General features: G+C 56.8%; 1 protein-coding gene across 1 annotated transcript in view; it reads left to right on the top strand.

Moving 5' to 3' along the window:
• Window positions 1–5908, top strand: part of MST1R (macrophage stimulating 1 receptor) — a 12378-nt gene extending 6470 nt beyond the window's left edge. Inside the window, exons 8-20 of the mRNA XM_007466231.1 lie at window positions 342–503; window positions 598–691; window positions 849–1058; window positions 1160–1306; window positions 1387–1549; window positions 1721–1822; window positions 1898–2104; window positions 2382–2462; window positions 2614–2795; window positions 2890–2999; window positions 3262–3427; window positions 3824–3960; window positions 5725–5908. Coding sequence (XP_007466293.1) covers window positions 342–503; window positions 598–691; window positions 849–1058; window positions 1160–1306; window positions 1387–1549; window positions 1721–1822; window positions 1898–2104; window positions 2382–2462; window positions 2614–2795; window positions 2890–2999; window positions 3262–3427; window positions 3824–3960; window positions 5725–5908 — 1945 coding nt within the window. The remainder of the gene's footprint in view (window positions 1–341; window positions 504–597; window positions 692–848; window positions 1059–1159; window positions 1307–1386; window positions 1550–1720; window positions 1823–1897; window positions 2105–2381; window positions 2463–2613; window positions 2796–2889; window positions 3000–3261; window positions 3428–3823; window positions 3961–5724) is intronic.
• Window positions 5909–11450: the final 5542 nt, after the last annotated feature.

The raw sequence follows: 11450 nt of genomic DNA, 5'->3' as shown, positions 1-11450 counted from the left end.
CCCGACAGGGCAGGGGGAGGTGGGCACAGTCACTCAGTGTAGGGAACAGGTCCAGGAAGAAGTGTCTGCTGCTCCCTCCAGCCCAGAGGTGGTTTGGGATGGCAAGAGAGCCCATTACAGAGTCCACTGGCTGCAGCCAAGGCTGTGGGGGGAACCTGTTCCCTCCCTGAGTTCTTGGAGGACTTTCTGGGACCACCCTATCTTCAGACAGACCCATGGACCATGGGCAAGTTGAGGAGATGACCAACAGAGGAACTGGGAGGGGTCAGCAGGCTCCTGGAGGAGTCGGGCCTAGCCATCACATGGAGGGTGCCCCTGAACCTAATCCCCCTGTTCTGCAGGGTCAGCGAGGGGCAACTTTTATGTACCACACCCCCCGGGGCTGCTACCGCCCGCGTTCCCATTCGCCTGCAGGTGGGGGGCGCCGAAGTGCCTGGCTCCTGGAACTTCCACTATCAGGAAGACCCCATCATGCTGGGTATCAGCCCCAACTGTGGCTACACGTAAGTGCCACCTCCTTGCCCACTCTGGTCTCCTAAGAATGAGGGATTCAGCCTCGGAGAGCACCCCAGTCCACCACCCTGCTCTCCTGCACAGTGGTTCCCACGTCACCATCCATGGCCAGCATCTGACTTCAGTGCGGCACCTCGTGCTGTCATTCCATGATGGGCGCAGGGCAGTGGAGAACAGGGTGAGTGGGCACTGGTAGCTGCCGAGTGGGCACTGGCCAGGAGGGAGGAAGGCCACACCAGTCCCCTGAGTTCCAGCCCCAGCCCATGCTGGGCTGAGGGGTCTGGGGTGGCTGTAGGTGGGATACCGGGCTAACCACTCTCACATGGACCCAGCAGTGTGAGGGGCAGCTCCCGGAGCATCACTGGTGCCGCCTGCCCGAATACGTGGTCCGAGGACCACAGGGGTGGGTGACGGGGAACCTGAGTGCCCAAGGGGATGGAGCTGCTGGCTTCACACTGCCTGGCTTTCGCTTCCTGCCCCCACCCCACCCACCCAGCATGGACCTGGTCGCACTGAAGCCTGAGGAGCATGCCCTTAGGTTTGAGGTAAGTGGGGAGGATAGGGGGTGGAGACAGTGGAGGGTTAAGGCTGCAGCCTGCCGGAAAGAGATGGGGGCAATGGCCAGCCCTCATGACTGTCTCTGCAGTACATTGGGCTGGGCGCTGTGGCTGATTGTGTGGATGTGAACGTGACCGTGGGTGGTGAGAGCTGCCAGCATGAGCTGCGGGGGGATGTGATTGTCTGCCCCCTTCCCCACTCCCTGCAACTTGGCAAGGACGGTGCTCCACTGCAGGTAGGCAGCTCAGCTGGCCCTCTATGGAAAACATGGGTTGAGGACCTACAGGCTGGGCCTGAGCTGCCACCTGCCTCCAGGTCTGCGTGGATGGTGGGTGTCACATCCTGGGCAAGGTAGTGCGGCCAGGTCTGGAAGGGGTCCCACAGAGCACACTCCTCGGTGTCCTACTGGCCCTGCTCCTGCTTGTGGCTGTACTGGCTACCATACTGGTCTTCAGTTACCACCAGAGAAAACAGCTAGGTGAGCTCTCCACTCCCATCCTGACCCAACCCCACCCCCAAACTCTGACATCTCCAGGTACCTATATCCTCTCTCTGCCCAGGCCTTAGGGGTCTTCCCACACACCTCCTCGGCAGGGGTCAGCCTCTAGGAGCTTGGAGTGGCTGGCTACCAGGAGCCATTTTTCCACAGTCCTTTCTCCAAACCTGGATGACTTGGCATCCCTGGACTGGACCACTGGAGCCATGCCTCTGCCTCTGCTCCGCTCAGGCTCTGACTATAGAAATGGCCTTGGTGAGATGGTGGAGGTGCTAGGAGCTGGGACCATACTCTCTGCTCCACCAGCCCCTCATTCCCTCTCTTCCTCAGCAGCCCCTGCCATTGATGGCCGGGATTCCACCACTCAGGTCCACAGAGCATCCTTCTCAGGCAACGGGGATGGGTCCCATGTCCCACTGCTGCGGAAAGAGTCCATCCAGCTTGGGGACCTGAACTCTGCACTCCTGGCCGAGGTCAAGGATATACTGATTCCCCACGAGCGGGTAGTCACCCACACTGACCGAGTCATTGGCAAAGGTATGGGGGCCAGGCCAGGTGGGGTTGAGGCTCAAGGGATAGTTGGGCAGGACTCTGAGCCTCCATTTGCTCATCTGTGAAATAGGAATTCTGTCTTCCGTGGGTTCTGGTGCAGATTAAGTGGGTGTGGGAGGGCTGTAGTCTCTGCCATCATGAAGCTGCTGCTTGTCTTTAATGTCAGGTTGGCCAGTTGGGGCTCTGAGGTCTGGTTGCCAGTGGGAGGGTGTGGTGTGAGCCCTGGGCACTGGGCCCCCTCTCACTGTCTCTCCCTCATCAGGTCATTTTGGAGTTGTTTACCATGGAGAATACACAGACGAGGCCCAGAATCAAATCCACTGTGCCATCAAGTCTCTGAGTCGTAAGTGGAGCAGAGGCTGGGAGGATACTCGTCCCTGCTGTGCTACCACTTCACTGAGTGACCTTGAGCAGGAGACCTTTCTTCTCTGTTTCCCCATCTGACCCTTGTAAAAGGCCTCCCTGCCCTGGGCCTGACTCCAGCCTCTCTGCAGGCATCACGGAGGTGCAGGAGGTAGAGGCCTTCCTGCGTGAGGGACTGCTCATGCGCAGTCTGCACCACCCAAATGTGATGGCTCTTATTGGTATCATGCTGCCGCCTGAAGGGCTGCCCCGCGTGCTGCTGCCCTATATGCACCACGGAGACCTGCTCCAATTCATCCGCTCACCCCAGCGGGTCAGTGCTCAGCTGGCCCTGGACTGGGGGGCTTGGGCAACAGCTGGGGATGGAGCTGCTCCCTCCTCGCCTACTGACCCACTTGTGCCCCCAGAACCCCACAGTGAAGGACCTCATCAGCTTCGGCCTGCAGGTGGCCCGCGGCATGGAGTACCTGGCAGAGCAGAAGTTTGTGCATCGGGACCTGGCTGCTCGGAACTGCATGTGAGCAGCCAGAGTGAGGTTGGGGTGAAGCCAAGGGACAGAGCACCAGGGCGTGCAGCTAAAGGTGCCTCAGGGAAGGCCCATGCTCCAGTCCTTGCTGTGCAGCCCTGGGCATGTCCTTCCCTCTCTGGGCTTCAGTTTTCCTGTCTGCCCAATGCAGGCTTGAGTCGGACACTGTGGCTCAGAAACCTTGTAAGGGCCTGAAACAGGTGGGTTCAGGGCCTGGTGGGGGCCCGTCCTGAGTGTGATTCTCCCCTCCCAGGCTGGATGAGTCATTCACAGTCAAGGTGGCTGACTTTGGTCTGGCCCGCGATGTCCTGGACAAGGAGTACTACAGTGTCCAACAGCGCCGCCATGCTCGCCTACCTGTCAAATGGATGGCGCTAGAGAGCCTGCAAACCTACAGATTCACCACCAAGTCCGACGTGGTTAGGCCCCACCTGCCCCAGAGTCCACATGGCCTCAGAGAACACTTGGCCTTGCCCATTGATCTCCGGATGGTGATGAGCCCAGGGAATCCCCACGCTGGGCAGCCCCACAGCCCATTTGCCCACCTCTGGGCAGGTGTCAGGGCAAGAGGAGGCTGTGAACTCATTGGCTTCTCACAGACAATCCAGGCCCTGCCCAGCCCCAGCTCTGGACGGCTCTGGTGGTGGGCGGGGACAGAGGGAAGATGCTTGTGGAGTATTGAGGAATGGGCTCTGACTGGGGGGTCGAGCCCCTTATTTCCAGCTAGAGGGCTCTGGGAGGTAGAGGACCTGGGGGGGGCCCACCTGTCCCCCCCAGGGCGAGAGCTGAGTCCCTTCACCTGTCTCCTCCCACAGTGGTCGTTTGGTGTCCTCTTATGGGAACTGCTGACACGGGGTGCCCCACCGTACCCCCACATCGACCCTTTTGACCTCATGCACTTCCTGGCCCAGGGTCGGCGTCTGCCCCAGCCTTCGTATTGCCCTGATTCTCTGTGAGTATGTGGCAATGGCGATGGGGAGGGAGCTGGGCCCCAGAGACAAGGAGGGGAGGAGAGGACCAGAGACAGAGTTCTTGCCTGGCTCTCTGACTGATTCTCTGGTTGACCTAGAAAGGGACCCTCTCTGGACCTCAGTTTCCTCATCTGTGGTTCCACCACCATTCGAGGCTTGGTGCTGGAGGGATATCATGGTTGCCATGGTAACACCATTCCCAGCTCAGAGTCTGGGTTGAGGCCAGTGATTTGATTTCCCAGCACTCTTCTCCCCTCACCACGCCAAGAGGGGCTGTTTTCCATCTTTTCCACTTACTTAACCTCAATGAAAGGTTCCATTAGCTCTCACACTAGCCCCCTCCACATCTCCAGATCAGAATGTTTTTTTCATTGGATATAGTTTCAGATTCCCTGTTCCCAGAGGCATGGCAGCAGCTGTGTTTCATCAGTGCCTGTCGCGTGGTTCAGCTTCATAAGCAGCATGCATGCCTTAGCTGTGCTGAGGTCTTTGAGGTTAGAACAGGAAGAGCCAGGTCATAGGTAAAGGTGGTTGATGATTACTGTCTCACTCAGCTTGTGCTCCAGAAGGGTATGAGTAACCCTTCCTCACAGCCCTGCCTGCCTTGATTTTGCTTTTTATTATTTATTTCACTAATGAACCTGGTTCAAAGTAAGGGAAATTAACTTCACTGCCTATCTGCCTCCAGGTTAGGCTCCCTGAAACAGATTCTGAGATGGAGGTTTACATGCAGGGGGTTTACTGGTAGGTTAGGGGCGAGGGAAGCAGGACTAGGTAGGGGGAGAAGTTGGGCTGTGATACAGATGCAAGAGAGGCTGCAGTCCATCCCCTGGGGACCTCTGGAATTGGGATGGCCCTTCAGAGTTTTCTGAAATTGAGACCACGGGGCCCAGGTCTTTGCTCCAGACATCCATTAGTCACTGCTTACAGATGTCCCTGAGGAAGGAGTGTGAGCTTGGAGGAGGCATTTCTTTTCTGCCTAGGCCAGTTCCTAGAGGGGGCCTCAGCCAAGAGCCATCAGAAGTCACAGGGAGAATGAAGGGGGGAAACTGGGTGTCATATACCATAGCATCCTCCATACCAAGGGAAGTCCCTTCTCTGGGCTTCAGTTTCCTCATCTGCAAAGTTGGAATGATAACAGTACCACCCTCAGAGGTCTGAGAATTATACGAGATTATTGTGTGTAGGTCACTTTTAGTATCATTTAAGGCAGGGATGACATTTCCAAGATAAAGGGTCATGTATTAGGACCCAACAGACAAACCTAGAGAAACTCTGCTTGGAATCCATGGTGCCATGAGCTGCCCCACACATCTCAGGGCTTTTAATCCCCATTTCACTGGACCTGGGCTTCCTTCCTGGAAGACGTGATGATAACCATGATAGCTTGTGAGCTGGGCCCTAAGCTAAGAACTTCACAGGCATCCTCTCACTTTATGCCCCAATAGCTCTGTGATCAGAGAAGACTCCAGAGGCACACACAGGTTAAGGAACTTGCTCAAGATCACATAACCCAGGTCATAGGACCCAGGAGTCCAGCCTCTCAACCCCTGAGGCAATTCGACCTCTGCCAGGGTGGGAAGGCAGTCGAGAAGAGCTGCCCCTAATTGGCTGATGCAAGGCATGAGGCCCTGTCACCTGCTCTTCATCCCATGTGGCCTGCCAGGGGGCTAACAGCAGGTGGATAACGCAGAATCTCTGGGTAGGGGTGCACCGTGCCCCTCATGTTTTCCTCTACCCGGTAGGTACGCAGTAATGCAGCACTGCTGGGCTGCAGACCCTGCAGCACGACCCACCTTTGGAGCACTGGCAGGGGACGTGGAACGCTTGGTGGCCGCGTTGCGAGGGGACCACTACGTGCAGCTGCCTGTGGCCTACGTGAACGTGGGCCCTGGTGCCCCGGACAAGGCAGAAATGCCCTCGGAATAGTCGCCATCCCCACCAGTGCACAGGAGTATAGGTGGCCCAGCCCCTCTCAGAGCCACCAAAGCCCACGTGACCTCAGCCCCAGGCAGGCAGTGGGGGGCTGGACCTGCATAGCGGTGGGAGTTAACCCCAAGCTGCCTCTGGGCTGGCCTCTGCCCTGTCCCTGTCCCTGCCCCTTAACCTTCAGGGGCACAGGAGGGCTGCAAGGCACATTGGTCTCTTACTCCCCAGTGGGGGCCAGTGAGGGGATCCTTGATGCAGTGAGTATTTATGGAGTGTCTGCTGTGTGACTGGCTGCTGGGCACAGGGGACTCAGTGGTGACCACTGGCCCTTAAATCAGTAAATGAACAAATAAATATTTAATTACAAATTGTGGTAAGTGCTATGGAAGAAAAAGACAGGCTGCTTTGAGGGAATGGAGGACAGCCTTAGATAGATGAATAGAGAGGTAAGGGAAACCACCCCAGGAGGTGACATTTTTGCTGAGACTTTGCAGGGGGGGGGGGGGGGGGGAAGAGAGTTTTTGGCAGAGTGAACAGCACATGCAAATACCCTGAGGCTGGAAAGGGGCTGAGTCAGCAAGAAGGCTCCAGAGAACAGGAAGGGGAGGCCAGGCCCAAATCCAGGTTACAGGGTCCTCGGGGCTTTTGGATGGAACCGAGAGGGGTGGGTTGAATACCCAGATATGCAGCAGCCAGGTTGGATTCTCCTATTGCCCAGTCTGCCTGTCCCATTCCCCAGGCCCTAACCCCACTCCAGGGCTCCCTGCTCTACCTGCGGCCTTCCCCCAACTCCCCCCGACACCGCCCCCACTGATAAGTCATGGAGACTTGCTCCCCTTCCCCCCAGTCCTGCCAGCATTGCTCTTGCAGCCTTGAAAGAGATGAGCCAGCCGCAAGGCCTCAGCTCCACACTTTCAAGGCACCAGCTTCAAGGTGCAGACTGCTTAGGCTATTTATACTCGTCAAGGCCACTGTACAATACCCACTAGAGGGGCAGGCTCCACCAGAGAAGGAGAACAGCTTCCTCCTTGTACTGTCCCTCCCCCATGCCCTCAATGCTGAGGGGGCCGCTGGCCTCTGCTGGTGTGAATAACTGGAGTATCAGGGTGACTGAGTCCGGGACATGCACTATGGCGGTTCCTCTCTCTCTCTCTTTTTAAAAAAATATTTATTTATTTGTTTGGTTGTGCTGGGTCTTAGTTGCAGCAGGTAGGCTCCTTAGTTGCGGCACGCAGGCTCTTTAGTTGTGGCATGCGAACTCTTAGTTGTGGCATGCACGTGGGATCTAGTTCCCTGACCAGGGATCGAACCCGGGCCCGCTGCATTGGGAGCATGGAGTCTTAACCACTGTGCTACCAGGGAAGTCTTGGTTCCTCTCTCTTGCTCAGGTCCCCCATGGCCTCTGTCTCATCAGTTGGGAGACCCTGGCTCACCCTAAAGGGCGTAGGCTCCTTTCCCTTTGAGTCCCCAGCTCTTTGCCCTGCCATGCATGGAACCCTGGGTTTAGGCAAGAGCTCCCTGGTAAGCAGAGTGGGGGTCTCCTTGGGACTGGAGCTGCCTAGCTGTTTTCTACCCATCTGTTGCCTACTCTGTCACCTCAGGCCAGAGGGAGGCCCAAATATGGGGACCCAAAGGACTCTGAGGACAGGAGTAAAGCTTAAAAGGAGACTCTCACACTCAAGTGCAAGGGTCTGAAGATCAGGGCCCTATGAACTGGAGAGGGGAAGAGATGGACTCTGTCTGCCTGTTTACCCCTACACCTCTGATGCCCGTGAGTGCAGGCACAGAGGAGGTTGTAGCCTTGCATGCTCTGCCAGGGACCCTTGGGCTCTCTCTCCCCCATTGTGTCACCCCTGAGGCTGGGAGAGAGGTGAGTGGAATGTCCTGGAGCACTCCCACAGCTGTGGTCCCCGTACCAGTTGGAAAGGACTGTCTCAATCCCTCCCACAGCTGTGGTCCCTGTACCAGTTGGAAAGGACTGTCTCCATCCCTCCAACTAGTAGTCCTTGTGCCCTAACCTCATCTTTGGGATCTAAGGGTCACCCGGGGCTTGGAGCTGGGTGGGGAGTGAGAAGAAGGCTCAGAGGCTTCACTGAAGCTGGACTGAGGCTCATTCCCCACTGGGCTTCTGCAGCTTATGGACCATGGGCTTCTCTGTTCATAAGAGAGGGACTCAGAGAGAAGGGGGTCTCTGGATGGGAGGGAAGCTTAGCGAGGAGAGGAGTCCCGGAGAATGGAGATGGAAGAAGCTCAGGGGATGTCAGTTTTCCTGTGTAGCCAGAATGTGGGGCTTTGGGCCTGTTTCTGGGCCAAGGGCCTCCAGGGCCAGGATTCTCCAGGGAGGGGACACAGTTAAGCAGGTGCTTGCCACAGCTGCACCCCCCTCCCTGATGCTGCAGCCCCCAGGCTCTGAACTCTTTTCTCAGAGCCACTTGATAGTCCTAAGTCCATCTGGAGTGTCGGGAGCTGGGTTCCAATTCCTGACTGGGCCGCCAGGAAGGAGAGGAAGGGAGGATAGGTTCTAGGCCCCCTGATGGGCTGGGGGACCAGGAGTTTTCTGAGTGGTTTCCAGGGCTAATGAAGGCTGGACTGCCTTTGCCTTGGGGGAGGCCTGAATAATGGTTGGTCCAAGGAGAATGTTGCTGGTGGCCGTGGTGGGCCTGGGCCTGCCACTAGGGTGGGATGGTGTGAGCACAGGTTTCTCCCAGGGCTTTGGGAGTCCAGCATTGCCACCATGAGCTGTGGAGAGCGGGTGTCTGTTCCTCTCCTCATCTCCAGTGGGGCTGGGGCCCAGCAGGTGCCAATAAAGGCTGGAGGAAGGCCAGGATGGAAGCCGGGGCTGAGGAAGCAGCAGATGACTCACATCCTCCTGATTGCCCACTGGTGTCGCTGTTGTCTGGCACCTGGAGGGCAAGCATGGGGTAGACCGACCTGCTTTGATACGGGACCATGAGTCTGGTCTGAGATTCCCCTTATGCCAAAGCCCCAGGCTATCAGAGAATTTCCTCAGGGATTCAAAGGCTCTCTAGGGGATCACACCTGAGGGCTCTAGACACAGCACCATTTCAAATCCTGAGAACTTTCTGGGACAGTGGCTTCATCCGTCACTCCCTTGGTGCAGCCCATGAGATCCCAGGTCCACCTCTGGTGCCATTTCATGAACTAACTCCCTGCACCTGTAGGAGAGAGCAGGACCCTCCAGTGCTGGGTGGGGTTGGGGGATGTGGGCACTGCTGGGAGTGTCTGAGGCTCAGGAAGGCCTGGGATGCACCTCTCACACTTATTGCCTCTGCCCAGAGAGAAGCAGCCCCAGGAATCGGTAGCTGAGCGTTGATCCGGTATCTGCCAGGCCCTGATGAAAAACACCGTTTACTCCAGGCTGGGCTGGAGAACTCTCCTCCATGAAGACCCCAGGAACCAAGCATCTCTTCACTCAGAGCCTCTGTTCTGCCCGTGTGAGGGTCCAACCAGCTTGGAGGTGGAGCTACTCTGGCCTGGAGGAGGGGGGATGACTTGATGAACCACCCCCCAGCATTCCCTATCTGGCACAGGGGGGCCAGCTGAGCCTCAGTCTCTCCCTCCATTCTTTTGGGGTTTGTTCCAGTTGGGCTTTTTAACCCAATGAGCCTAGATGCCAAGAGAGCCCAGGACCAGCTCCTGTCCCTCCACAGCTACCCATTCCCCCACAATTTCTGCTCCACCCATCCTGCAGCCCAAACCTTGGAAGGGAAGCAGATGCACTAGTGGTCCTGAGAGCCAGCCTTTGCTGGGCAGGTGGCAGGAGGGCCCTTGTATTTGGCCTTCGCCTGTCTCACTGTTTCTCTGTGGGAGCTTGAGGGCCAGGCCCATGATGGTTCCTGTTCTGAGCTCAGGTGGTAGGAGCTGAGGGAAGTTGCTGAATCCCTGGGGCTCAGCATGGGCAGAGGCAGAGGGAGCACGAGAGCCAGGGGCATCCTTGCCTTCTCTCCAATCTGTTGCCTTTCTTGTTGGTTTAGCCACTTGCACACTTGTGGTCAGTCTTGGACAGGGCAGTTGGGATCTGGAAATGCATCAGGGAAGGCAGGGGACTCAAAAGCAGCAGCTGGTGGCCAAGATCACAGGATTTAATCAGCTTTGAAGCCAGAGCTCCCTCTCATGCTACAAGTCCACCCCCCGAACGGCTCGATGCGGCCTGGACCATGGAGACTTAGAGACCCCCAAAGAGTCAGCTCCACCCCTGGGCTCCACCGTAGTGACAGCTTCAGCCAGGCATTGGTCCTGCTGACATGTCTTTCCAAGCTGGGGAGGCCCCTCTTCAAAGGGTGAAAGGAATTGTTTGGGCTGCCCCAGTCATTTTGCCCACGTGGGCTCCTGCCCTGGTCTCTCTGACCCTGGTCTGTTCCTTTTCCTCCTAACTTACAGATGTCTTGAAGAAATAAATAAGATGGCATATGTAAAAGCACCTGTAAGCTCTATATAGATATAGGAAGATTCATTTTATCTTTATCAACGAGGCATACGTCCCCTGGCTTTGTTATTATCTAGGGACAGCATGTTGAGGTGATAAATTAGGGCTTTTCTCTTCCAGATTTTAGGATACCAGTACTAGCCCAGCATCCTTTAACATGAAGCTGCTTTTCCTTTTTTTTTTTTTAATTAATTAATTTAATTTATTTATTTTTGGCTGCATTGGGTCTTCATTGCTGCGTGTGGGCTTTCTCTCGTTGTGGCGAGGGAGGGCTACTCTTCATTGTGGTGCGCGTGCGCGTGCTTCTTGTCACGGTGGCTTCTATTGTTGCGGAGCACGGGCTCTAGGTGCATGGGCTTCAGTAGTTGCAGCACATGGGCTCAGTAGTTACAGCATGCGGGCCCTAGAGCGCAGGCTTAGTAGTTGTGGCGCACGGACTTAGTTGCTCCGTAGTATGTGGGATCTTCCCGGACCAGGGATCGAACCCGTGTCCCCTGCATTGGCAGGAGTATTCTTAACCACTGCACCACCAGGGAAGAGGGAAGTCCAGCCATCTGTTCTTTTTTTTTTTTTTTTTTGCGGTACGCGGGCCTCTCACTGTTGTGGCCTCTCCCGTTGCGGAGCACAGGCTCTGGACGCGCAGGCTCAGCGGCCATGGCTCATGGGCCCAGCCACTCCACGGCATGTGGGAATCCTCCCTGACTGGGGCACGAACCTGTGTCCCCTGCATCGGCAGGCGGACTCTCAACCACTGTGCCACCAGGGAAGCCCCAGCCATCTGTTCTTAAAGTCGCCCCCACCCTCCACTGGGCCTGGGTTCCTCAGGGACCCTGAGGGAGGGCAGCTTTCCTTACATCCCCTTCACAGGTGTGGTTGGAGGTCTTTTCTTGCCGGGCATGAAGTCCTGCCTCCTCCCCCCACTCCCCGCTGCTGGCTCCTGGATGGGAGGCTGCTCCCAGGGAGGGTGAGGAGCTGGCCGCAGCCCCTAAGCCAGCTGTGGACAGCAGTCAGCGGGGAGCCAGTGCTGTTGTCCTCCCTCCTGGCTGGTGCGGCTGGCCATCTTTCACGCAGAGTTACGTAAGCTTGAGTCAATTG

The sequence above is a fragment of the Lipotes vexillifer genome, unplaced genomic scaffold, assembly GCF_000442215.2.
Source record: "Lipotes vexillifer unplaced genomic scaffold, Lipotes_vexillifer_v1.1 scaffold1004, whole genome shotgun sequence".
Lineage (NCBI taxonomy): Eukaryota > Metazoa > Chordata > Mammalia > Artiodactyla > Lipotidae > Lipotes > Lipotes vexillifer.
Note: the sequence above shows the minus strand (reverse complement) of the source record. Positions and strands in the feature narration are given on the sequence as shown.